Below are 27639 nucleotides of genomic sequence, written 5' to 3'. Positions count from 1 at the left end.
TGGAACTGAATCCAGATGGATATTTCTTCCAACACTATCTTGATAGTTTGGAGAAAATAATGAAATTTAACCAAGTCAAGTGCAAATTTTTTTAAGAAACAAACATGAAACATACAAATATAGAACAAGGTGCAGCCAACTTGGCAATGAGGCTTATGAAAAAGATCTTAGCATAGTAGCTGATTATAAACTGAATGTGGCTCAGCTGTGTGATGAGACTGTAAAAAAAGCAAATGGAATTTTGGAATGCATCTGTAGTTCTATTGTAAATCAGTGGAAGAAGTAATTCCACTTTATTCTTCATTTGTGAGATCTTAGCTTGAGTTTATTTCAGTTCTGGGTTCTATGCTATTTAGAAAACCTGGAACAGGTTCAGAGAAAAGCAAAGAATGAGGATCTAGAAGATAAGCACTAAGAATAAAAGAACTCAGCATGTTCAGGCTTGAAACCTAAATACTGAGAGGAATATGATAACACTTCAAACTGAAATATTATCACACAACACCCATTAAATGATAGAATAAACTAAGGAAGAATTTGGCAATAGAACCAATTATTTAAAAAAGTGGGATGTTTCCTTTTGTCAGGTATGTTCAAGTAGAGGCTTGACAGCCACAGATGTTTCAAACTAAATTTCTGAACTGAGCAGTGTATTGGGTTTACTGGCTAGAGAATTCTGGGAATTGAAGTCCAGACACATTAAAGTTGCTAAAGATGAAAACACTGGTTTAAATGTTGTTTTCCATTCTTACGCTTCTGTGAAAGAGAACTATTCAAATTGATAGACTTTGACCTGATAGAACAAGGATTATCTACTGAAGCACTATGTGTCACATTCTCTGTATTGAAGGGAGATTGTCCCCTTTTACTTTACTTCCCACCAACTCATTTTAAGCCACTCAGGAGATAGTATACAATTCCTGAAGTAAAGAGACAGTAGGTTTTTATAATTGATCCTCCAGGCACTTATTTGGTCCCCTTTTAGAATCATCAAATTGGCTACAATGGCCACAACTCCTGACAGCAAATTCCATAATTTAGGAGAAAAAAATGAATATCCTGCATGACCTCTATCATTTTATCCTTTATCCTCACTCCAAGCTAAAAAGCTCCTGTTACTGCAATCTTTCTTTGTATTGGAATTGCTCCTATACAGTGGTAATTTTGACTGCCCTTTTGCATATTTCAATCTTTACAGTATCTTTTAAAGATGTAATGCACTCTAATATTTTCATAGAACTATGTATCTCATTTCTGATCCATTATTGCTACCAAAGCAGAAGTTTGATATTTATATGCATGTTATACATGTTTATAATTAATTGCATTTGCCATTTTGAAATATATTCACCCACTTTGGAACATTCTCAATCTTTTTTGAGTTTACTGTCTGACCAGTTTTGTGTCATACACAAAAATGACTACCCCTTCGTTCCAGATAATTTTAAATAAATAAAATTTAATTAATAAGCACTAGTGATCCTTGGGGGAAGTGCTACTTTCACAGTCCATTTATTGCTCTTTCCTGGTTTTTAATTATTTCTAATGAGTTAGGTCTGGTATCTTTGATTTTCTTGAAGTCTAAGTAAATTTAATGGTTCACTAATATGCTTGTTGCACAAACTTCTGTAGGAAGCTGTTATGAATTCACTAATTTTTCCAATCAATCCCCCCAAAATGTTCAGCTGCTCTATGGTTTCCTTTACTGCCCCTCAATCCCCTTTAAAAATTTTTTAACTGGGTTAAGTCCCAGTCCTTAGTACGGATGCTGATATTAAAAACAAGGTAGCATTTTTATGAAAAGAACAGTCATTTTGTTCTTCTGGCGAAGATCTCGGGATCCCCGAGGATCCTCTCATTTTTGTTTTGTGGCTTAATCATGTCATCTTTGGCCTAGGATCAGCAGGTGCCGCGTCTACAAACGTGCACAACCATTCTCATTTAATTCTGGACACCCAAAGGAGGCAAGGCAACTTTGACAGGCTGCACTTCGGGCTGCTTGCAGCGTGTATCATTACCTACCTGGTCGAAGAGCACAGCAAATGCCCCACCGCGCCCAAGCCCCGGGCCTGAGCGACAAGTATCTGCTGAAGCCGAGAGCTTGGAAGGACGGTTGTTTTTTAAATCTCCGAGATACTCCTTTCTTTCTCTCGGGATTGGAACGGCCGCGCCGAAATACAGCCAATCACCTAGCCTCCCCCGCCCCCTGAGAGGCGAGGTGACAGCCGTTCCAGCCTATAAGAGAAGCGCGGACGCCAGTTTAGATTCAAATGTTCTATAAAGTGCCAACTCCTCCCACGCGCCCGAGTATTCCCTAAGGTTCGCGTCCTCCGGCAGGTGAGGCTAACGAGGCCGATGGCGAATCAGTCCCAGTGCCTGGACGATGCCCCTTTCCGGAGTTTACGCGGCTGGGAGCCCGTTCCCCCTTCGACCTATAACGAGGTGCAGCGCCTGGCGCTGGAGGAGCTTATCGCCAAAGGCCGGCCGGCTTTCCAGGCTTTCTTACGCCGGGAAAAAATGGGCTCTTTCCTTTCCGATCCCGAGATCCAGGCTGTTTTGCGCGCCGCCGTGCAGCCACTCGGAACAAACGAAAGTGTCTCGGCTACAGGCCAAGCCCTGAACACCTCCTTGGATTGCTCCTCGCTCACATACTTCCCGGTGCAGTCCGACGTTGAACCACCTGTCCTAGAACTGGGCTGGCCTGCCTTTGTTACCGGCTCTTTCCGTGGACTGACCCGCGTGGAGACTTATTTCCAGCCCTGTTTTGGAGAGATAATCTATGCTTGCAAAGAGGCGGTGCGCAAGCAGATCCGGTCAGCCAGAGAAGTGAGTGAAGGGATCTCGAGTGTTTCTTTGGCTTGGCAGGAGCTGCACTTCGTGGTGGGCACGATTCGGCCAGGGTGGAACAGCCGTGGTGTCAAGTAGGGCAACGTTGCAAGCAGATCAGGCTTGAACTCTCGTTTTTAGAGTCCGTTCCCGCAGCCACAAATCTACAGTTCTCGCATCCTTCTTTGCTATGCTATAACTATCCGCAAATTACTGCTCCGTGTTTGACGAGTGTCTCCTAGGATTCGCCTTAATGTGTGGTTGGAAGTGCAGTGTGTGTTACCTTTTATTAGTCGATGATTTGTGGTTGTCGAAAAAGCCTCCCAAGTTTGGAAGTTGGGTGTGGGAAAAGAACTAAAAGGTTACTTCCACCACGAGCTACAAATTTGTTGGGTTATATTGTAATACTTTTTCAAGGAAGTGCATGTTGGGGGATGCTTCTTTGTAGAAGCAGTGCAGAATTGTTGTGCTTCGTATGAAAGGCGAAAGTCAAATGACATAATAAAAGGTCAGTTTAATGCAGTGCAGGACAGCTGTGGGACTGCTAGGTCAGTGGTACACTTAGATCTTACAGTCCCTATGTCTGTTTATAAGTCATACATGCATTAATATGTAGATAATCATTCCAATTTTTAAAAAATGATGTAATAGATAGATGGCAATGTTCTAATTTTTTCTTCATTCCAGTAAATTGCCTTACTCACTTGGAAACCAGTGCTCTAGATTGTTGCTAAGCTTTTTCCCAACAGCCTCATCTGGTTTCAGTGTACAGGGAATTGTGTTCAGTAGCAGCAGAAGCTCACAGATTTCTTATCTCCTAAAGAGGAATCCTTGATGCCTGTGACTCCCCAGTGTAACTGGGATTTGTTTGACTTATTTTGGGAGTAGGAAGTAGGTATGGTGTTCTCTGTCAAATGTGGTTATGCTTGCATTTATTCTTTTTTGTATTACAGTTGCTGTTAATGTAAACACGGAATTGAGCAGAAATCTTCAGTTGGTATATGGATTGTGGAAGCAAAGGCAATTCTTGAGGATTGGAAATAAGCTGTTAACCATCCAGTCACTTGAAGTTGCTCTTTTGTCTAACTTAAGAAAATAAATTCCTTGCGTTTTCAGGCTAAGGCTATCCAGTTAATTCCAATTTTAGTGGAGTTTACAATTTAGGAGCTGGAAAGATCTGATTTGTTACTGCACCAAATGACGCATTCATTACACTCTCTGTGGGCTTTCTGTATCCTTCATCTGGTTTCCGTTGGCAGCTAAAGCTCTTAGTTAACCTGTTTCCAAAATCCTTCAGTTTAGTGATCTGTTTCATGCATTTCTTCTTTCTGGTAATCTAGCACCATTCAACTCACCTTAGCCACAGTCAGCATGGCCAAAGGCAGGAACTAGAAATGTTATATAGTCCTCAGCTTATGACCACAATTGAGTCCCAAATTTTTGTTGCTAAGTGAGACAGTTAAGTGATTTTTCTCCCATTTTATGACCTTTCTTGCCACAGTCATTAAGTGCATCTGCCGTTCCTATTGACTTTGCTTGTCAGAAAGTTGCAAAAGGTGATCACATGACCCCAGACATTGCAATTATCATAAATATGAGTCAGTTGCCAAGCATCTCAATTTTCATCCTATGACCATGGGGATGCTGCAACAGTTGTGTGAAAAACAGTCATAAGTCACTTTTTTTGTGCTGTTGTAACTTCATAAGTTATAGTTAGTGTTGTCACTAATCAAACTGTTACAAGTAGAGAACTACCTATAATTGAAATTATTACTTGGTCACTAAATTATTGATTCCTACTTTGTATCTATTATGGATAATTATGTCAGTATAAAAAAAGCCTACACTTAAGATTTTCATAACTGACCACCCCATACCAATAAGTAAACTGAAAAATCACAGCTGTTAAAAAGTGTCCTTTGCAAAGAAGGCCAAAGTTATTGTTTACTCATTGAAATGGATTACATGATTCTGGTTGATGCTTCTAAAATAAGAAGCAGGATGGCCTCCATCATATCATAATGCTATATTTGTCATGGGAGGAGTCTATGAGTTAATTCTAAAATATTGGGTGGCAGTCCTAGCTAAAAATATTGAAGCAGGGGTACCTATAGTCTTTGGAACCAATAATAAACAATGCTGTTCTTGTGAGGGTATATTTTCATGACTAATGACGCTATAAACATGTGAAACCATTAGTTTCTGGAGTGTTTCGTTTCCTGTCCTGCATGCTTGTGTTGTGAACCATAGTGTTATAATCAGTAGGAAGAAGGAAATTCACATTACACAGCCTCAGTGACACAGAAATAGGAAAGGCAAATTTTCTTTCTTGGCTGTGATGTAAGCAAGGCTGATAAACCAAATTTCAAGATAGCAGATGACAAATGATTTGTGTTTCAAAAGCCATTTATTTAATGAAATATATTTGACAGTGGCAATATTAATAGCATATTGTTTTGATTTTATTTCTCAATGACTTTATATCAGTTTTTTCATCAAATACCATTTGCCTATTGCCATATAATTTTAATTTATATCTTTTTAGGAATACAAGAAATTACTTTGTACCATGCCAGATTATTTAGCTTGTCTAGTTAGGTAATTCTTGACAGATGACTGGATAATTGTGCTGTTTCAATGGAATCCTCTCCCTCAAAAGCTACTTATGACCTGATTTCAAAGTTCTGATGTTGCCCTTCCCTGTCCCCCCACCCCCTCAAGTGGTCATGTAACCACATTTTGGGCACTTAGCAATCAGCTTTCATTTTCAGCTCTTTGTGGCACCCCAGAGTCACAATCACAATTTACAATGGTTTTTCCCGAAACTGGCATTTACTTCCAGTTTCTGGCAAAACAGGCTATATGAACACTGGTTTGCTTATCGACTAACACTTTCACTTAATGATCACCACAAAAAAAACTATAATATCAGGTCAGTCATGTGATGACCTGTTTTACAACTATCACAACTTATAATTATAATTTTTAGATTCAATTACAGTTATAAGTCAAGGACTACCTGTAGTTTGATTTGACATTGTGTTAAGACAATGTGTTTTGGGGGTCATATAATGCATTGATTTGTGAACTACAATGATTAGGTTCATAGAAGACAGAAAGCCAAAATTAGTTAATTTAGTAAACCATGATATCTAAATGTATTCTTACAATGAATATAAGCAAAATTCATATATAGCATTTTTTCTAAAATATGAAACAGCCTTGAAATATTTTGTAATTTTAACCTTTGCTTCAAATAAACCAGGATGCTTTACTGTAATCATTACCTAGTTATTGCTTTTTGGCATAGTTTTTTTCCATTATCTTTGTCAATGTGGTGAGCATAGTAAATAGTTTCTTCCAAAACTACATGGGCCATCACTGACATAAGAGTAAAGCTGTTGGGTTCAAGATAGGAAGAGGAAATAAAAACTTTATTTTTTAAATTTGTATATCACCTGTGATTTGGCAGCATATGATAGCAATAAGGAATTGCATGAATCCAGAAGCATGTTTTGATAGAAGCAAACCTCCTCCTCAATATTTATTAAAGAATTAGCAGAAAACTTGTTTCTGGATTTATAGTACAAATTATCACAAACCCATTTGTTGTGTTTGCTTTCTTGTCTGTCCACTTCACATAGCAGCCTTAATTTCTGCTATGCTTACCAATGGGTGGAGATACCAGGATGCGAATATTTCACTCAGCTGTTTTCTAGTATTTCTGGTTGTTGGTAGTATGACACTGTCAAAGGCTGATCACCTTAGTATCATTTTGTGATACTAATACAGCTATAGATTTTGAGATTTCTAGTTCTATTCAGAAAAAAGTGCACTGTTTACAAGTTCATGTGAGTGTTCTCCATATGGTGAGATGATACTAGATTTTTCAAATGTGATATAGCCTGTAATTAAAGTTCTAAATTAAAATTCCCATCATTTCTAAGCAAGTAATTATGCTAAGCAGAAAAGACGCAATTGCAATTCCAATATGTTTTGTTTAGAAGGTACAATTTAGTTAACATTGTAAGGAGAGATACTGATGGAAGTGAGACATCATGAAATAATCTAAGGCTTCCTCTGAAGATGTCGTGACTAATTTGATTAATTATTCTATCAAAACACAGCACTGATGATGATTTGATTCTACAGTTTCCAACTTGATACACTCAAGTTTGTATACTCTAGCTTTTATAATCCCCAATCCATAGTGTTTAAAATCATGGGATTATATCCTGAAATATTAGATGGATATCGGTTTAGAAAAGGCTTTATGTACCATCCAAACTTAATGAGGCCTGTTCTCTGGCTGCTGTATTTTTAGTATCGAGATTAGGTAGAGACAAACGGAATAGAAAACCTAGGGCAGGGACTGGACTGTTGTATCCTATGGGACAGGACTGGTTGACTGGTTAGGGCTTGAAAAGTGTACTTTATTATATATAGTGAATTTCTGATCACCAAAAACTAAGAGTAAACCACCTAGGGGCACCTATAGCTAGCCACAATAATGACAAAATATTCATTTTGATATCACAGTGCAAACTATGCCCTTTCATATCAATATTGTGACATTGCATACAACTTCTTCAGAGTGAGGTATTTGTGTTGCATTTTTCTTTACTATCCCTTGTGCCATCTCTTAGGTTTTGTTTCTAAATTTCTAAAGATCATTCCCAGTCCAAATAGTGGAACTTGCAAACTATCAAGTACAATTTAACTATAGAGTATATGAAGTGACATCTATATAATAAAAACAGCCTGCTTTCTTTTCTTTTTTTCTTGGTGTTGAGTGATTCAACGTTCTTGTTTTAAGTAACTGTTATTCAGTTATTTCTGTAGAAATAACTAAAGCCCTAAATTTCATCTTTTGAAATATCTTTGGGCATTATTTGTTGTGGCAATATGCACTAGAGCAGAGCCTCCCCTTTTTGACACCAGGAACTGGTTCCATGGAGAGTTTTTCTGTGGACCAGAGGGGTCATGGTTTCTTGTGCTGCCTGCATCCTGCGCAGTGATGGGGTTCAAAAATTTTTACTGTCAATTCTGTGGATGTGGGTGTGGCTTGGTGGGTGTGGCTTGGTGGGTGTGGTGTGGCTTGGTGGACGTGGCAGGGGAAGGATACTGTAAAATCTCCATTCCCTTCCCACTCCTGGAGGAAGGTTACTGCAAAATCCCATTCCCTCCCCACCCCACTAACCTGCTTTCCAGCTCCATTCTCCTGTGCATGGCAACAAAAGAGGACCCAGCTGATCAGCTGGAACTCAGGCAGAGAATAGATGGGGGCAGGGCCAGTCAGAGGTGATATTTGCCGGTTCTCCGAACTACTCAAAATTTCCGCTACCAGTTCTCTAGAACTGGTCAGAACCTGCTCAATACCACCACTGATCCTGCAAATGGGGCTTTGCTTGTTTGCATGGCCCAGTTTCTGGCATGCCATGGACCAGGGGTTGGGGACCCCCTTCACTAGAGATAAATGTAAGTGCTCGAGAATACACCTTACAATAGATGCTCTTTACTATTTATATTATATTGAATTTGGACTCAAGATAAGTACAGTGGTATACTGCCATACATATTGAAGTACACAATTCAGTGAACAGTTCCAGAGTCCAGTTCTCTAAAACAAATCACCTTACCTTGCTCTCCAAATCATTGACCTTGTTGATGAGTTCCAGGTATCTAGAATCCTTACCTAGCCTTCTGTTTCAGCTGAGGGATGGGGATAGTCATATTCCACTTTGGTTGGGAAAGGGAATTAAAAAAAATCTTAACCATGTTATATTCCAATATAATTTAAAGTGATATACAATACCAAAGCAGTATCTATATATTCAGATCAAATTATTTCAATATAAATTGTTGCATGCACTTACTGTAATTGTTAACTGGATTGCTGTAATCACTTGGGGGGATGTTACTTCTTTCAATATCCTTCCTTGACAGATTGAAATATACACATACAGACAAATATGCAGTGGAATGCAGTTACTCATCTGCCTAACGGAATGTTGGAATGGTGCCTATTGTAGGACAAGCTCCATTTACTGCAGGGCAAACAGTTTTATAAAACAGATGGTAAAATTTACTTTTCAAGTACAGCTTGGACTTTTTCAGGAAAGCAGAAGCTGCACAGACAGGTTTACGAGAGAAGAATGTAGGAGTGAATTGGTACAATTAGGTGCTCTTGAAAAAAAAAGTATAGGGTAGTTGTTCAGAATAATTTAACAGCATTGGCTGTCTATATTACAAACAAAAGAAAATTTAGATATTTTCAGGGCAAAAATGGTCATCGAACTTTCCACACACAGATCTATAGTCATTGCTGCATTTTATTTTCAAATATGTTGCTATTATGTTGATATGCTTGATGGATTTGGAGAATAATATGCAGAAATAACTCTGTTCTGAATGTTTCAATAAATTTCAATCCTTATCATTCAAGTTTGACATTTCTATAGGATATCCCGCCCAAAGGTTGGGGTGTGTACTGTGCAATGTATGTATTCATTTGGCTGACACAATACTAGACCAATGTACCTGTAATTCTTGTATAGCTACTTTACAATTGTATAGCTTATTTTCTTTTGGTCATCTTATTTAGTTTTCCTGCTTCTGTAGTCCATGAAGCTTGATGAAATCAAGAGTGTTAAACTCTTACAAAACTGAGGGCAGAAAGAAGTTTGTGATAGTCCTATTGAAGCCACTAATTCTCAGAATTTAATATTTGTGGGGGGGGGGTGTCAATGCTTTTTCTACAGATGCAAGCATCTTCAGTAAAAGATATTTAGAAAGAGGGTTAGGAATATCAGAATAGGTAGTATGTATACCAGTGTTCAAGTGTTTTTAAAGGAACTTCATATAAATAACTATATGTTATTATAATACTAATGTTGTAAAAGTAGTTCATCAGGTGGACTGCAAGGCAAAATCAGGACTTGCATCTCTGGAATCTATCAGTTGGGCATCTTTAAGACAGTGTGCTCTAGACGAAGTATTTGATTTACTCAACATGATAGGCTAAAAAGTGACTGGGTATGTGCGGCTCAATATGGGATATGAACAAAGTGTAGTTTATCATGTTATGCAGACAGGCAAATGGTTTAATTTGGTAAGCCTTGGCTTAGGTTATTTTGGTTAACATGTGTTGGAGTTTGGAGTTTCAAAGTCAAATATCAAATTGATTCAAAGGCAGTTCATTTAGAACATGACAGGAAAAGGTGCATTCTCCTCCATGCTGCTGAGAGACCCCAGGATGGGCTAGACTCCTCCTGATGACATCATCAAGCTGAGTCTGTCTTGTATAAAAGTAGCAGCCTGTGGGAGTGACCCCAGCTTTGACTCAGCTTCTTTCAATGACAGTTGAGCTGGTGTCTCTGTAAGCAGTTTTAGTCAGCAGCAAAATCAACAGCGATCTTAGAATATTGGCACAGCACCCGGGGACCTGGTGCAGCTGTGCCTTTAGGAGAGTGGGCCTCTGCTCTCCTGCAATGCCAAGGATTTGACGTTTTCAAACCGAGGGAGACTGTAAGTAAGGGAGAAGCCCTTGACCCTCCCCTACAGCTCTCCCTTTGCAATTTTGGTTGTCGCGATCGTAAAGATCATATCCACGATAAACCGTACCTCACAGCTGATAAAAAAACCCACGGTTTTTCCCTTTCTAGCCGATTTCATCACTCGAGGCTGTTTCCAGTCTAGGGAGCGACTAACAGCCATCGTAGCCTGTAATTCATGCAAGAGGCCATTTTAAAGCTTCTTCTTCCAACGCACATGGCAAGCGGCCATTTTAGGTGGCCTCATCTACCTACAGCTGCCTCCTATCCCCAAAAAGGACCCTAATTCAGGATACTGCATAGGCAACACATAGCGAGGGTTGCTCTCAGCACCTTTTGTGTCAGCTTATGCCAAGACAAGATCCACACAGAGCTTTCGGGCCTGAACACCCAAGGTCTCCAGACTGCCAAAAGAATAAGGAGACAACGCTCTCAATCTGTTCAAAGGGAAGTAGCGGCCAAGATCAGGGCCAAAGCTTTGGGCCCCAAGGAAACATCCCAGGCTGAACTAAAAGCAGAGAAATGAAGACATGCAGCCTTGGAGAGACAGTTCAATAAAACTATTGAACCAAATGAGGGGACAACTGCAACAGGTTTCCCAACCAGCCAATCCTCTGGTGGTTCAGGCAGGTACTTCCAGGGGGGTGGAGGAAACCCCAGTCCCTCTTAGCCACCTCCAATCCTGGTCCCCAGAGAGACTTGAAGTCCAAGTCGGACCTCAAGACCTGAGCAGATCAGGCCCAACTTCATTCAGGCCCTTTGGGACCTCTCTTCTCTGTCATCTGTAGCCCAAAGTAGCTCTCGACCAAGACCAGAGGCTACTTTTACACCAACAATGGCAGGCCTTCGGCCCCCAGATCTTCCATCGAGTGGCAGACCCTCTGACATCCACAATGTAGTCTCCATAACCATCAGACAGGGTCTAGCAGAAGGGCTTCAACACATCTTTAGGCCCTCAGATGGGTCCCAGCCCACTTTTCCGGCCTATTCTCAGGCCCAGATCCCCAAAAGGGGACTACCTCACCTTGTGGAGCACAGGGCCCCTACTACCCACGCAGAATGGGTTGATTTCGATCAGGGAGACTGCAGAACCATCTAAGCGTAGCCCCTCCCCTGCATCTGAACGGAAATAGGGAGAAATCTGGGAGCCCAACCTCTCAGAGGAAGAGATGGATCTGAGGCCTGATCAACCTCTCTCAGCCGCAGTATTAAAACCTACCTTATTTAAACCCCTCCTCCACAAGGCACTGGTCACAGCCCAGTTGTCCTTGGAGGAAGCTGCCCCCAAACCTCAAGTGGTGCAATCGGGGCATGGGGATTCCCTCTTCTCCAAACCCATTGTTCACTCGGAGGTCCTTCCATCCCTCATTATTTTTCTGGACTTAGTCAAGGAGCAATTTGCCTTCCCCACTGCAGGCCCCTGCCCATCATCCCATGATAGGCGGTTTTACAACATGGGCCCTTCCCTAGCTATCACTATTGCAGTCCCCTTGGTATACGCCACAGTCGTGGCTTCCTTCTCAAGCACTCCAACTGAGCCCAAGGACGTACTAAAGGCAGAGGACAAACGCTCCGAACAAACATTGAAGCCTCTGCTTGGGCCGTCTGGGCTTCAACTGCTGCATCGTTTTTTTACAAGGTCTTCCATCCACTGACTGCACCAACTACAAGGCCACATACCCTCATCAGACTTTAGATCACATCAAGCTCTCAATAAAATTATAGCAGCATCAGAGTTCACGGCGGACACCACCCTCAATGCCGCCAAGTTCTCCAGGGCCATGGCGTCGTCCGTGGCAGCGGAGCCCCGGCGCACATGCTGGCTTCGCCCCCCTGCACCAGTGAGAAGCTGTTCAGTGATGCGCTTGATCCATTCGTCATTGAAACAAAGGACAAAAGAAAAGTTCTTTCCTTGACAGGAAAGAGGGCAGACTTCCGCCCGACCCCATACTGGCCACCCCCATAATGGAAATTGAAATCAAACCAAGAACTGAAACAAAATGGAATTATAATCGATTGGTGGCCATATTTGCAAATGCAAAATAAATATAAAAAGACTCAAAAGGTTTTGAATTTGACAAAGGGAAGAACCAACTAGATAAAATATTAATGGGACCAGAACAAAAACTTATACAACTAGAATTTCTATCGTCACCCCCAGAAAATTTTGTGTTCTGCCCTGTTTCCCGGGTCAGTTCACGAAGGGCCCTTATGGAATCGGCCATTCAACACCTGGTCGACATAAGGGCCATTCAACCAGTCCCTGAACTCCAACGGGGACGTGGCTTTTGTTATTGCCTTTTCGTGGTCCCTAAGGCCTTGGGGGGTGGCAAGCCATTTTCGACCTAAAATTTCTGAATGAGTTTATCCCATACAGGCGCTTTAAAATGCAGACTCTGCATTCTATTCTATTTGGGAGGGTGATCTCCTCTCTTCCATTGATCTCACAGAGGCTTACCGCCACATTCCCATCTGACCTCATCATTGCCAGTTTCTCCATTTCTGTTACCAGAATTCCCACTACCAGTATCAAGCCCTTCCCTTTGGGCTCTTGTCTGCTCCAAGAGTCTTCACAAAGATACTTGTGGCATTGGTTGCTTCGCTCCGGTCTGTTCCAGTGAGGATCCAATGCTACTTGGATGACATTTTGATACTGTCAATCCTCTACCCACTCCGCTCATCGAGATCTACAAACCACACTCCATTGCCTTCAGTATCACGGCTTTTCCATCAACTCCAGGAAGAGCCATCTCTTCCCCACAACCAGATTGCTCTACCTGGGAGTGGTCATCGACACAACTCTATGCCAAGTTTTTCTGTCTCCTGATCGAGGGAAGAGCCTTACCAAGATCATTCGACAGGTTCAACGTCAACATACTGTCTCCCTGTCGCTCTTGTCCAAACTATTAGGGAAAATGATCTCATGCATCAGCATTGTTCTGTGGGCATGGCTACACTCCCGAGCTCTACAATGGTTCCTGCTCCCCTTTCAACAAATAGGAACCAGCCACACATCTGCCAGGGTCCAGCTCACTCTGCAGACCCGTCAAGTGGTGGCTCTCCCCAGCCTTTTGAAAGGAACCCCTGTTCAAGGAACTGGACAGACGGCTCATCACCACTGATGCAAGTCTCCTGGGTTGGGTGGCCCACATGGACGAGCACATAGCTCAAGGGATTTGGTCCTGGATGGACAGGACCAGCCCTATAAACTGGCTAGAACTCAGAACCATATATCTAGCACTGAAACATTTCAGGGACATGATAGCTGGATCCCATGTGCTAGTGTTGATGGACAATATGGCTGCAAAGGCGCATGTCAACAGGCAAGGGGGTACAAGATCCAGGGCCCTTATGAAGGAAGCCGAACTGTTGGGACGGTGGCCAAAGAGGCACCTGTTGTCTATCACAGCAGACCACATCTTGGGAGTCAACAACTCCCAAGCCGATTGGCTGAGCAGAAGCTTAGTCGACCATGCAGAATGGTCCCTTCCCCAGTCCATATTCAGGGATCTCTCCCTCAGGTTTGGGACCCTGGAGGTAGACCTTTTCGCCTCTCCCCAAAACGCTCAAGTAAACAGGTTCTTCACCAGGTTTCCTTGTCAGGGAGCAGAGGGGACCAATGCACTTCAGAGCAGATGGCCCACTGGTGGTCTCTAAGCCCTTCCCCCTCTTCCCATCATTCTGGTGATCATTTGGAAGATGTTGGAGGAACGGGCAGAGCTGATTCTCCTGGCTCGCCATTGGCCCAGGAGACCCTGGTTTGCAGAACTGGTGAACCTGTCTGTAGCCACTCCCTGGAGGATCCCAGACCACAAGATCTCCCTGCATCAGGGAACCCTGCTCCACCTGGATCCCCAGTGGTTCAAACTGACTGTGTGGCGATTGAGCGGCAACTGTTAAGAGAGGCTAATCTCCCAGAAAGGGTCGTCCTTACTATACAGGTGTCTCGTAAACCATCTACGATGCGCTTCTATGATGCCACCTGGAGGGTTTGTTGTCATTGGTGTCAAAGAGAAGGTCTCACTCCAACATTAGCTGAGGCAGCAGAGGTCCTCCGTTTCCTTCAAGATGGCCTAGAGAAGGGTCTCTCACCTAACACCTTACACTGTCAGGTAGCGGCTCTTTCCTCAGTCCTCTCCTGGGACTCATTTCCTTCCTTGTCCCACCACTCTTCAGTATGGAGATTTCTAAAAGGGGCTTCCAATCTCTGCCCTCCTGTGGTTCACAGGTTTCCATCCTGGGACCTTCACAAGGTTCTCCAGGCTCTTAAGAAAACCTCCCTTCGAACCCCTCAGAAAGGTGTCCCTTCAATTCTTAACCCTGAAGGTGGTTTTCTTAATAGCTATCACATCAGCTAGAAGGGTGTCAGAGTTGGCTGCTCTCTCAATACGGTAGGACCTCTGCACCTTTCACAACAACAGAGTTGTTCTCCATCTAGACCCTACCTTTATACTTAAGATTAATACCGTGTTCCACAGATCCCAGGACATAGTGGTACCTGATTTCTGTCCCCTTCCGCACCACATCCTAGAGTGCAAGTGGAACACCCTAGATGTTAGAAGGGCCCTTAAAATTTACATCAAACGCACTTTGACGTTTAGAAAGACAGAGGCCATGTTTGTGTCTTTTTCTCCTTCCCACTGGGGAAACGAGGCCTCACCTCCCACCTTAAATAGGTAGATCAGGGCATGTATTGAACAGGCCTACAAAGCCAAAGCTCTGCTGGTGCCCCAGGGCCTGACAGCACGCTCCACTAGAAGTGCTGCGACTTCAACTGCCTGGGCCACCCAGGCACCCCTAGAAGAGATTTGCAGAGCGGCTACATGGACATCCCCATCTCCATTCATCAGACACTACCACCTGGACTCCTATGCCTCAATGAGCGTGGCTTTTGGCAGACGGGTGCTTCAGTGAGGGTGCCAACTTTGGAGTGATTAATCAGACGAGGACCCTCCCGAGGACATCCAGGCTTTGGTATGTCCCATCCTGGGCTCTCGTAGCAGCATGGAGGAGAATGGGCATTGTTAAATTTACTTGAGAACGCCCTTTCTATCATGCTGCTAGAGAGCCCAGCCTCTCCCTTGTTTTGTCTGGACTATGGTAAGATATGTTATTGTTCAAGATTCTGTTTTGGCTTTCAGAGACACTCACTAAAGTCTGTCAAATACCTTCGCCAAAGCTGGGGTCACTCCCACAGGCTGCTACTTTTATACAAGACAGACTCAGCTTGATGATGTCATCAGGAGGAGTCTAACCCATCCTGGGCTCTCTAGCAGCATAGATAGAAAGGGCATTCTCAGGTAAATTTACCAACGCCCATTTTACAAAAAAGGAATGTGAAGGAAGGAAAGGAAAAACCCTTGAGTTGCTGTACAGGTAACACCAAGAAACAGCCACTTGATTTACATGATGAGATGTTTAGACAGGTAATCTGGATTGTTTTGTCATGTTAGAAGATTACTTTTAAAATTTCTGTTTGCCAAACATCTGGTTAAACAAACAAACAAACAAAAATCCTGGGGAAGAAAGACATAAAGTGTGAGAGCCAGATATCACTTTTCTTGAAGAACACACAAATCTCTGCATAAGAATGAGAGTTTAGTAAATAGCTTATTCTTCTATATCAGTGGTGGTCTATATAAGTGGTGGTCTTCTACCGGTTCGGCCCGGTTCTGCCGAGCCAATAGCAGTGATGAGCAGCGGAGACCGAACCGGTTCTCTCCGCTACTCTGTTGTTAGGCCCACCCATCCACCCGGGCTCCCATACTCACCTTTATCCTTTGAATTTGAAGCGCAACTGCTTTGCGTGGCACAGAAGGTGCCACGTAGCAGCTGCTGAAGTGACCAGGAAAGTGCAGTATTGCAGGAGGTGAGTGCCTCTGCACCTGTGCAATTGCCTCTGCGTCTGTGCAAAGTGCATGTTTGATGTGCACATGCACGCAAAGTGTGTGCATGCATGCAAAGAGCGCCCACCAAGCCACGCCCACCGAACTGTTGGTAAAAGTTTTTGAATGCCACCACTCTTCTATATCACTGATAAAGTCATAGTGATGTTTTGGAATGGTGTTTATAAATGTGTCATAATTATTAATATACAAAAGTTATTTGATAATCCAGAGACTTGAAAAGCATTCTTCTTGTGACGACTCTTTTCTCATGTAAGATTGTAAAAATATCAGGCAATTAGTGTTTACTTCCAGCATCCAGGAATACTTGACATTCCTATAGTGCCAAGTTCTAATAATTTGTTATTCCAGTATTTGACCCATTTATATATATATGTTTAGTGCTCTAAAAAGGAGAAGTCATATGTAGCTTGTAGATTTGTTTTTAACAATTTTAAATCCTAAATACAGCACTGACATTCCCAACACCAGTAGCAAGCTGGTACTTGGCTCAATTTCTGCCTTGAAGGAAAGGAGTGGAGAAATGTTGAAAGATAGTTGACTTTGTTACAGTAGCTACTAGTGGCCATGATGAAAGTAATTATACAAGCCCAACATGTAAGATTAATTGCAGGAACATGTAATATTTTCAACAGACATGAAAAAGAAAAGATATTACAATCATTGCATATTTTCTGGATTGGTCTTCATTATCTGAGATTTTTATCTCAGAATTCAATTGTCAGTATGGCCATTGCTATAGCACTTTATATACTTCTGCTTATGCAGATTGGGAAAGGCTGCTCTAGACTGTAAGAATAAATCTTTATTGAAAATCAGCGGTTTCCCCACCCTCAATGCTAGCTATCCAGGTAGTTTCTTAATCAGCTAATTAGCAGGCTGCATAGGATTAGTTATGCTCAAAGAAAGAACGAAAACCATGATTCCTCCCAGCAAATAGGTTGCAATTACAGGTTTGCTAGTAGGAAGCTTGGTGAGCTTTTCCTAACTCCTCAATCTTGTAAAATAAGAATCAGTGACAAAGAATGTGAAGCTGTTCAGTTGTGGCATTTGACACCGAGGCAGAGTCTTTAATAAATAAGCAAAAACCACATTACATATTCCTCCATATTTATTCAATAAAAGATGATATAATATAGAAAATGGGTATTGCTCTGACCCAAACCTTGTTCCAAGAAAACAAACACGAAACAGAGGAAATAGAAAAACCTTTTAATGATTCTTTATGAATTCCATTCCTTCACAGTTAAAAGGCTGTTTCAAATTAATTATCTCTGATAAGAATGAGCCTTGCCAAGGTGGTGCAAGAATACTAGATAAAGTTACTAAGGAAGATTTCAAACACAAAGAGTCTCCAAACACCAACCAAGATATTTCAAACGTCCACAAGGCTTGAGTGCAAAAACTTATTTGCTTCTTGCAAAGAACTCGGTTTCTCAGCTGGCTTTTATCTCTTGAGGGAGGGGCCATTACCTTGCAGCCTTACTGCCAAGTTGCCCGTGCTGCTGCAGCTCCTCTTTCCTTTGAGCAGCCCTGTGTGCATGCGCACTGGGCACAGGCTCCTCGGGAACCTCTTCATCACTGCTGCCAGCCTCCACAATCTTCGAAGGAAGCATTCTACTCCCCGATGGTCCTGGCCCCATTCCTGCATCATACTAGGCCCCTCACCTGAGTCCTCGCTCTCCGAGACTCAGCCATCCACACCTGCTGCCGGTGAACCACAACAGGTGTATTTTAAAACCGGTTGCCAACCTTTCGGACCTCAGGGACTACCAAACTCATAATTTTAAATACCAGGGACCACTAACTGGTTCTGTGAGCATGGCCTAATTTGTGGGTGTAGCTTGGTCGTCATATGACTGGCTGGGCATTTTTATATAAATATTGAATTTTTATAAAAAGAGCAACTTTTAGCCAAAATCAAGCAAAGTAGGCAGGCAGATTGAGTTGCTTATAGAATCACAGATTCATTCAGAAATCAATTTCTGCCATTGTCTAGCTCAGTCTGTCACATAAAATTTGCTTGCAAACTCATAAAATTTGCTAGCAAGCAAACTCACAAAATTAATTCACAATACACCATGTATGTAAATATTGAATTTTTATTAAAAAAGAGCAACTTTTAGTCAAAATCAGGCAAAGTAGGCAGGCAGATTGAGTTGCTCACAGAATCATTCAGTGATCTATCTATCTGCCATTGGCTAGGTCAGTCTCTCAAGTTTGCTTGCCGTGAGTCTGCACTGTATAATAGACCCTTCAGTCCTAAGGGAGGTTCGGTTATGCTTAAAAGGTAGAAAGCAAGAAATTCAACCATTTCCTGCTTCCTAGCTAATCTAAGTCTCCTGGCACAGCAGAACAGATGATGGTTGGAAAAAGGAAAAATAGCAATTTAGCAGGCAAATTTGCTAGGTAAGGAGTGAGTGGGCGGGGAGGGTTTCCGCGGGCCATGTGGGCGGTGCAGCCTTGTGTTTCTGTGCAGCCTGGGTTAATTGCTTTGGGGGGGTGCTCTGGGGGTGAGATTTCTCTGTGGCCCACCAAAATTTTGTCGTGGCCCACTGGTTGGAAACCGCTGTGCATCTCCTTCACTGTTCATATGGCACTATTGCCTGGATTCCTTTGCTTTCGCTGAGGCGCCATTTGGACGAAGGATACTACAGAAGGTTTTCCCATAGTCGGAGTGAATGCATCAGACAGTGACCCTCCTGTGGACATGCAGGCTTTGGTATGTCCCATCCTGGACTCTCGTCGCAGCGTGGATGAGAATGGGCATTGGTATAATTATCTGAGAACGCCCTTTCTATCTACGCTGCAAGGGAGTCCAGCCCCGCCTTTAGGTGTCTGGTCCTGGTGGGGGAGGGGTAAATTAATTGTTGTAATCTATCTTCCAGAGCCACCTTACATCTGTCACGCATCTTCGCCTAAAAGCTGGGGAGCCAGCTAGGGGTTTTTATATAGTGGCAGACTCAGCTCTTATGACATCAATGGGAAGAGTCATACCCATCCTGGACTCTCTTGCAGCGTAGATAGAAAGGGCGTTGTCAGGTAATTATACCAACGCCCATTTTGTGCTAAAGCCTCTGATAAAATGTTTGTAATGTTGGAATTCATTTGATTTTATCTTCAAGGTTATTGCTGTGGTTATGGACACCTTCACAGATATGGACATCTTCAGTGACCTTCAGGAAGCTTGTAAGAAGAGGCTGGTTCCTGTGTATATACTTCTGGATCAGAATTTTCTCTGCCATTTCTTGGAAATGTGCAAAAACTTGGAATTCTCCCCTGAACAGGAAAATGTATGTTATGCGACATTTTTATCTTTACATAGACATAGATAAGATTATTTGAACATGATTGAAAAAGAGGAGAAAGTAATAAAGTATCTTTAGTAATGTCATTAATAACTAAGTGATTTGGTTTCATAAATGATACTAAAAACCAGGATGAGATAGTGAATATTCTGTCTTTCAAAATTACTTTCTCTAAAAGATAGAATTTTATCTACACTGATAAAATAGCTTTACAAGCTATCTTACAATCTCTACTATAGAGGGTGTCAATTATGCATCCATGATTGTAGAAAATAAACAAGTAATATAATCTCAGAGATTTGTACAATTAGTTTAGTATATATCCGTCTGATAGCTTAAAGAGGATTAAGGTTCTCTATCTGCTATCTTTTTTTCCTCTATTTACATTTAATATATGTATATTTTATCTACTTACCCCAGCATAATTTTTTTTTACTGGTAAATAATTTCTGCTAGCCTCATTGTCCCATTTCAGTTCTGTATAGAGAGAATGTAGCCATTTTATCAGTAACCTAAGCGGTCTTTCACAGGTGCCAAGCTACTTTAGTTTCCTACTGGTTTAGCTAATTCTTTGAGATCCATTATTAAAAAAAACCAAGGTTCTAGTTTTTTGTAGGATGCACTTTAAGTCCCCATTAAATGGAATATGAACAAAAGATCAACTGATCAGGTTAAGGCTTCAAGTACCTACATCCATGTCTAACCCTACACTCACTGGAAAAACCAATTGAGTGAATTTCGTATTGGAGCAGAAAAAGTTTCTAACACATTAAAGTTTCTTTAATGTGCTAAGTCAATATGCTCCTATGGCAATATAATTGTATAAAGTAAATGTTCTGCTTTATACTCTATAAACGTTATGTTCTGCACAACCTTGTGTTTATAAAGATGCTCCAACTTTAGAATCTGCTAAGTTTGTTTCTGAATGGCATACTTTACCTCCCTCTCTCAATATGAAATGTACTTTTTCATCTGGAGTTTGACTGCATTTCTCTTGGGGCCTGCCTGAGAAATTGACAACTTAAATTTTGGTTAAATCAGTTTACTGTCCTGGATAGGTTTTCTTCATCACTAAGGAGGCAAATTATTCTGATCCAGCATATTATGGCAGTATCTTTACCCAGCCTAGATAAAGTTTTAATCAAAACTAAAGTGAGGATTTGGGATTTAGATTTACAAAATGTCAGGAATCAAATCATCCATTCCATTATGGCACAATTGTAGACTCTCCATAGTCATTCCTGGCTACTTCTGTAACGATCTGCATATTTCATATACAGTTATCATCTTATGACCTGCCATTCGCGACTTTGAAGTTCTGATGGACCTTCCAGGGAGGTCCTTATGCAAATTTAAGGTTTCTCAACAGTTGGGCCCTCTTGCAGTCAAACGACTGCACTTTGGGTAATCAGCAACCAAGCTGCATTTACGGCCATTTGCAGTGTCCCACAGTTAAATCACCATGTTTTATAACTATTTTGCTAAAAACCAGCTTTTGCTTACAGTTTTTGGCAAAATTGTGCTCCTTAATAAACTGTTCACTTAACAACCATAGCATTCATTTAACAACTGTGTCAAAAATAGTCTAAAATTAGGTTGTGATGGGCAGGTACCATTATGGTCATAACTCAAAGAATATCTGTTGTAATTATGTTTTTTTTAAAAATTGATTTCAGTTGGAGCACTTTTTATTACAACTATAGCAAAATATATTAGTCTCCCATATAGCAATTGTATCTGGGATTGCTCAGATTCAGATGTTGAATCAGTAATTCATATATTTTTATATTTCTCATTTACTGCCCATAGCATCTGGCATTCATAAACCTGGTTTTCAGAAATTCTCTTTGATCAAAAAAATTCTAGTCTTCTGGAAGACTTAATTTGGTTTGCCACATTTTTAGGAACAGCTATGGGTTGCAAAAGCTAGTTGATATTATCTTGTCAATAAATGCTTCAGACTTAGGTTTTTCTTTTCCTGTATTCTTAATTTTGTATTTGTATTTTTTTGAGCTAGAACAATAAATAAAGGATTTGATTCAATTTCTGCCATTCTTATCATTTTTTCCAGTAGTTATCCCTTGCAGCAGATTTTCTTGACATTTTTTAATGCTATGTTTCTGTGCCTGTTACTAATAAGAATACTGATTTGCTGGTTTGATAGTGTACAGAAGCTCTAATGGAAAAATCTGCAGTTGAAGATAAGAATAGCATTGTGTTGTATAGTCATAAATCTTTGTTTCTGCACTGTCAAGCTCATTTTATCCCTTTGCCATATCAAAGGAATTGAATGGATGAGGCACAGTTCCATCCTTTTAACTGATGCAGAAAGAAATCTTAAATCACATAGAAGAAAAACAATTGTTAAGATTAATTTTGAACAGTTTTAATTTTGGAACAAAGAAATGCATGGAACCCATTAGCACTCAGTAGATAAGCATGTTGACTTGACAATGACCCAAACATACTTCACTACTGTATATTATATTTCTGCATTGCCATTATGCCCTTTTTATATGTAGGAGGCTAAACACATTGCCTTGGTAATTTTGTCTAAAATTTTGTCATTTTGAAAACAGTTAATGAGAGTCCGAACTATTACTGGAAACACATATTATGCAAGATCAGGAGCTAAGATAATTGGGAGTGTCCATGAGAAGTTCATGCTTGTTGATGGTGTAAGAGTGACTACAGGCTCCTACAGGTAAGTATCTGTTCTAAATTATGGCAAAACTAGCTTGGCTCTTGGCCTCAATAAGTGGACAAGCTTTCTTCAGCTAAGTAACCCAGTTGATTTGACATAATTTTCCATAATCCTCCAGTATTTAATATTGCACAAAAGTATCCATGCAGGGAAAGCTAAATTATTTCTTATTAGATCCAAGAATGGATGGTTAACGGTTCCACATGGAATTTTGTGTGAAAAGCAAGCAAGGCTGTATTTCTTCCAAAACATTCTTGTTTTATATACATTTTTATATTTAAATGGAAGTATGATTTCTTTTGGGGTTTTAGTTTTCTTATTTAAACTGGGTTGCCATCAAATTTCAGCTAGTTGTATCTTCTATTTACCTGAATGACAAATAAAATACGGTAGGTTAATTTTTCTCTGTAAGCCAGAATTAAATGTTTCTTTCTGTCAGGATGCTTTCCCATTTTTAAAAAATATGAAGAACCCCAAAAGGCTTTTGTTTGAATGGATTTTATTTATCAATCCTTATTATATTAATAATTAAAATTGATGTATTTGCTGCCATTTCTCATGTTTGAAAGGACTTTAATATATTTTTCTTCAACAAAAGCTGACAAATTTTGAGTTTGTGGACCACTGTGAGGGTTTTGCAGAATACCCAGGGACCTTCAGGACCAGATTTTAAAAAATACTACTATAGATGGTCCAACAAGCGTTAGCTTTTAAGAATCTAAGATTGCTTTTAAAATGTGAAATGTGGAGAGATTGGAGACAAGCATACATATATTTAAACTGGAATGCTTTTGGTAAGAAATGATCTTGAGAAAGAGAAAAATGCACTTTCACCCAAGCTTCCTTTCCTTTATAAATGTTGTTATTGAAAGACTGGATTTCATCAAGTTAATAATGCCATTAACTTGGAGTAGGTCTAATAAGGTCTGCCTGGACTGCCATAAGCTTGTATTTATACATAGCCTGTGGGCTAGAATTCATTCTTTATTATTATACTTGCAGCCATAGAGGATTCTAGTCGCATTGGAGTTCTACACTATTAGTGCAGTGCTGACTTAACTTTCTTAATATATTCAAATAAAATTAATAGGGCATTTATTACAAAAACCCAAAATAACTTCCTATTCATTTGTAAAGAATCTTGTTTATAAACACTTCAAATCCTATAACTATAGGTGTAGTTTGGTTGTTCATTTATTTAGTTAAGACTGGGAAGGCAGAGATTCAAATTTACCACTGAAATGACTTTGAGCAAGTGATATTCGCACAGCTTAATCTATTGCAGGCATAAATATGTAACACATCTTTGTGCCCATTTTTCCCTAGATTATAATCTCTTGCTCAAAATATATCATTAAGCACTTTAAAATGCATAATTAAATTGTTATTCTTCTTCTAGTGTAGGCTTGTCCTAATAGCCATCTGACAATTAGCTAATAGTCATTTAACTTATTAAGCAGCAATGATTAAAATTCTTGGTTTCACCGTTACATAGTTAACTTATTATTCTTCCCTGGAGAACTCCCAAGTATATTGAGAGGAAAGTACAAGATATAATATAGTATAATATTTTATCTTATACTCTTAAATGTAGCCAGTCCTTATTTTTTTAACCAATTATATATAATTGGTGAAAATTGGATGAATAACTAAACATTACTTTGCCAGCAATTAAATGTTACAGTATTGTTTGGAATAAGTAGAATGCTTTCCCTCAATAAATTTGTTTCAGACCCAGGATTCCTATATGTCCTCGATGAATTAGTATCTCGGCCTCAATCTATCTGATAAAAATGGGGATAATTGTCTACTTTAAAGGGAAGGGAATTAATTTAATTCATACTATAAATGTATAATATTTTCTCTTTCCATCTTTCTAGCTTCACTTGGACTGATGGGAAGCTGAACAGCAGTAATTTATTGCTACTCTCAGGCCAAATAGTGGAACATTTTGATTTGGAGTTCCGAATCCTGTATGCACAATCTAAGCCTCTTAATTCAAAGCTGCCTCAAAGCTGCAGAACTAGTGTTTGCCATGAAGATCTCGTCAATAAACTAACACCTTGCAAAGATTTCACTGTGGGTAATCTTCTGAGAGCTGAGTTTGCTAGGCTTTCAAGCTCCCCCAAGAAACTTGAAAGAGAAATAGAACAGGTGAAAGAGCTCCAAGGGGGGCGGATGAGTGCTAAACGGCCACATCTTAGTGGTGAAGAGGAATGGCATGGTGGTTCTGAAATGCTAACAAAACCTAAAGAGACAAACAGCCAGTCCACTCAGACTGAAACCTTAGACGAGAAGCGAGCAACAACATTCTTAAACTGTGCCACACAAACTACTACTTCTGTGGTTTCAGCCACCACCCAGACCACTACTCGATCTAGAATGGTGGGCACTCAGACGACAGTTGTATTTAAAACTTCTATGACACAGACTGACAAAAGAGATAATGTGGAAGTACCCCTGGCTCAGAAAATACCTGATCAGAGGATTCCTGATCAAAAAATCTCCTCTAAAGAAGGGTCTCCTATTTCTAGAAAGTCCACCTCAACTTCTTCTAGTGCACGATCACTTTCTTCATTGTCCTCTCAATGTTCTCGGGCAAGTTCTGCTGGTTCACTAACATCCCTTAGGTCTATTGACTATTCTGTCAATCATCGGGGAGATTATTTCCGCAAACTAAACAAGGAGAGGGAATTTCACTACTCTGTTATTCGATCCAAGCTTAACCATATGGTTTCCATGCTCTCTAGGAGGGGAAATGCGGCTGAAAATTACAGAGGTTGCCATCCAATGAGGTGTAACTTAAAACCTAGACAACAGATTAGCACAAGCCTAATAAATCTTAGAGACTTTGCACTGTATAATTCAAGTGACTGCTTCTGAGAAGGAGCTGTTATATACATAGTTGTCAGCAAGGAGATTCTTCTCTTCTTAAACTGCCCACTTCTGTAATATTACAAGATTTGATTGAGGCATGGAGAAAAAAAAACACCTTGCGTGCAGCAGAGCCAATAGGTGGATCAACTTTAAGAATACAAAAGGCACTCTTATTTTATTCTATAGATTTGTTTAAGATACAGCTGTTGGAGGTAGCCAGGTCTTGTACTTCAGCCTGTTTATTTTGTGGTACGTTATAAATATTTAGGAAGAAGGGATTGACTGTTTTTGTCAATGCAGTTTTTTTAAAAATTTCATTATTTTTTACCCAAATGTATGATCCAATCAAGCCAGTACTCCATCCTCATAATAGCTAAATATGCCCTTGCCATTAATAAAAGTATGGCAAATTTTCCACGTCTCTTGCTAATCTTACACTATAGTTAGACATATAGTGTTGATGAATTTAATAAAAAGCATTTATTTGCAACCATGGATTTTAGCAAAATAGGTTGGATGTACATTTTGAAAATAAAATATTTTTTAAAAATGAACTTTTCCAAAAGTGTGTTAAGACATTTTAGAATCCAAATCTAGTCTCTTGTGATTGTATCTCTGATGAGGTTCACAATTTCAATCTGAAAACTTTTGCTAGCCCTTTGTTCATTAATTTATTGAATTACAAAATTGTATATTCAGTTCTCCATTATGGGTGGAGATAGCATCCAGGATTGGGTTATCAGTCGCTGCTTGCTGATTGGACTGAGTCTGTCAGATCTTTGAGGACACTCCTCGGTTGCTAAGGGTGCCCCAGAAATTGATCGGTCAGCTAGTTGGACGATGTGTATTTTTTTGCTCCTACAAAACCTTATATCTATAGAAAATTAGGCCTAAATTACTCAAAAAACAATCCTGTATGCTATTTCCTAGGCAGCCGGACTGGTCTACACTTAGGCGGCTGTCAAAACGGAACAAAAGATCGGTCAGGGCTTCGGCCCAGACCATCCAACAACGGATCGGCTGTGGGCTGATCTGCACCAATTGTGAGGTATTTCACAGAGGTGTGTTAGATTAAACATCCACACCGTTCCCCGTGTTTGGCTTGGAAGGGCTTTTGGTGGCTTCAAATGGCCACCTCAGAAGCCTGCAATTACAGCAGCAGCGCTTTAAGCAGGGCCGAAGACCAGCTGTAGATAAAGATCATGATTAACGGCATCCTTAGACCACGGGGCAATGATTCCTGAGCAAACTTGAGCACCGGAGACCATGAAGATGGTGGATTCCACCCAACACTCTAGCTGCGTGAACAGGACAGTAGAGGAGATGGCTCGCAGGCCGTCACACTCTCAGCCCTGCAGCCCCAAATATTTCAGACTGCTTTGCAAGCCCCAAGCCAAGGGATAGAGCTGCAGGGGCTCAAAAGAGCTCCAAGGCAGCTGAGCAGGACAAGTGTCGCAGGGATAAAGCAGTGGACAGATTGTGGGCTAAGGGATAAGAAGCAGCCCAAAGGAGCTCACAAATGGCGCCTAACAGCTCCATGACAGATTCCCGCCAAAATGAGGAGCGACCATTATAAAGAAGAGCCAAGTCTCTTCAATCTGACAGGAGAGTTTTACCAGAAGTGGCCACTAGGGGAGCTGAAGAGTAGGATCTAATGCAAGATTCCATTGAAGGCTGTGAAATTAGAAGTTTCTTTTCTGTCTGCCCAGCAACAGGGCAGTTGCCTGCAACTACCTATAGAACCAGAGTGGCCCCTGAGGCTACCTTTACCCCCACTTCATCCTGCAGTGGAACGAGAGTCTGAATTCCAATTTAACATGCAGGCTCTGTTAGCTGAGGCAGTGAAGCAGGGTATATCAGCTGTCTTTAAAAAATCCAGGCAATCACCTGAGGCTTCATTTTCCTCCTCAAAGCATAGCAGGAGACAAAGGTTTCATTATGAGGATGATCTCTCCATTCATTCAGGGTCCGCTTCTTATGCTCCTGCTGAGAGTACTCATTCCAACCCATCTGACAGCTGATGGATAGAAATTATTCTGACGATGTGGGCTTTGATTCTGACCAAACCGCAATTTCAGGTCTATTCTGGAGGGAATTGGGGAGGGGGATTTCCTTACCTCCATAGATTTAACTGAGGCCTACCTTCATGTTCCCATTCTTCCATTTCATTTTTTGAAAATCTGGGAACTGATCTGGAAAGAGGAAAAGGTCAACAATCAGGATGGATCCACAGAACACTACAGAGTAGGATACTCCCACAAGGTCATTCACTGTTATTTTCTCTTCCTGGATACTCTTGTTTCACTCATACTTGTCCACCTGCTTTGTTTTGCTTCCTTACCACTTCTGACATTTTTTCATATTCAGTGAGAACAGATTCAGTTCTTTGATTGTCTATGAGATTCTCAGTCATCCAGGTTGTGGTTGTCTCAAAGGTGCTTTTTCAAGAGGAAACTGGACTTTCT

At 40.8% G+C, this 27639-nt stretch overlaps 1 protein-coding gene and 1 long non-coding RNA gene across 3 annotated transcripts in view; one reads left to right on the top strand and one right to left on the bottom strand.

Moving 5' to 3' along the window:
• Positions 1-2179, bottom strand: part of LOC148126052 (uncharacterized) — a 42010-nt gene extending 39831 nt beyond the window's left edge. The window contains exon 1 of one of the 2 annotated variants that reach the window (XR_015742723.1): positions 2023-2179. This is a non-coding gene — a long non-coding RNA (uncharacterized LOC148126052). The remainder of the gene's footprint in view (positions 1-2022) is intronic. The other variant, XR_015742724.1, reaches the window with a different exon arrangement.
• A 90-nt stretch (positions 2180-2269) lies between these two features.
• SACK1D (scaffolding CK1 anchoring protein D) lies at positions 2270-25728 on the top strand. The gene is made up of 4 exons (XM_026697595.2): positions 2270-2826; positions 19411-19578; positions 22173-22297; positions 24178-25728. The coding sequence occupies exons 1-4, from the start codon at positions 2356-2358 to the stop codon at positions 25178-25180; spliced, it is 1767 nt and encodes a 588-aa protein (XP_026553380.1). The 5' UTR covers positions 2270-2355; the 3' UTR covers positions 25181-25728.
• The last annotated feature ends 1911 nt before the right edge of the window (positions 25729-27639 follow it).

Source organism: Pseudonaja textilis, chromosome 3, assembly GCF_049901715.1.
Source record: "Pseudonaja textilis isolate UNSWEBS1 chromosome 3, rPseTex1.2, whole genome shotgun sequence".
Lineage (NCBI taxonomy): Eukaryota > Metazoa > Chordata > Lepidosauria > Squamata > Elapidae > Pseudonaja > Pseudonaja textilis.
The sequence above is the reverse complement of the archived record's forward strand: the minus strand, read 5'-3'. Positions and strand labels throughout refer to the sequence as shown.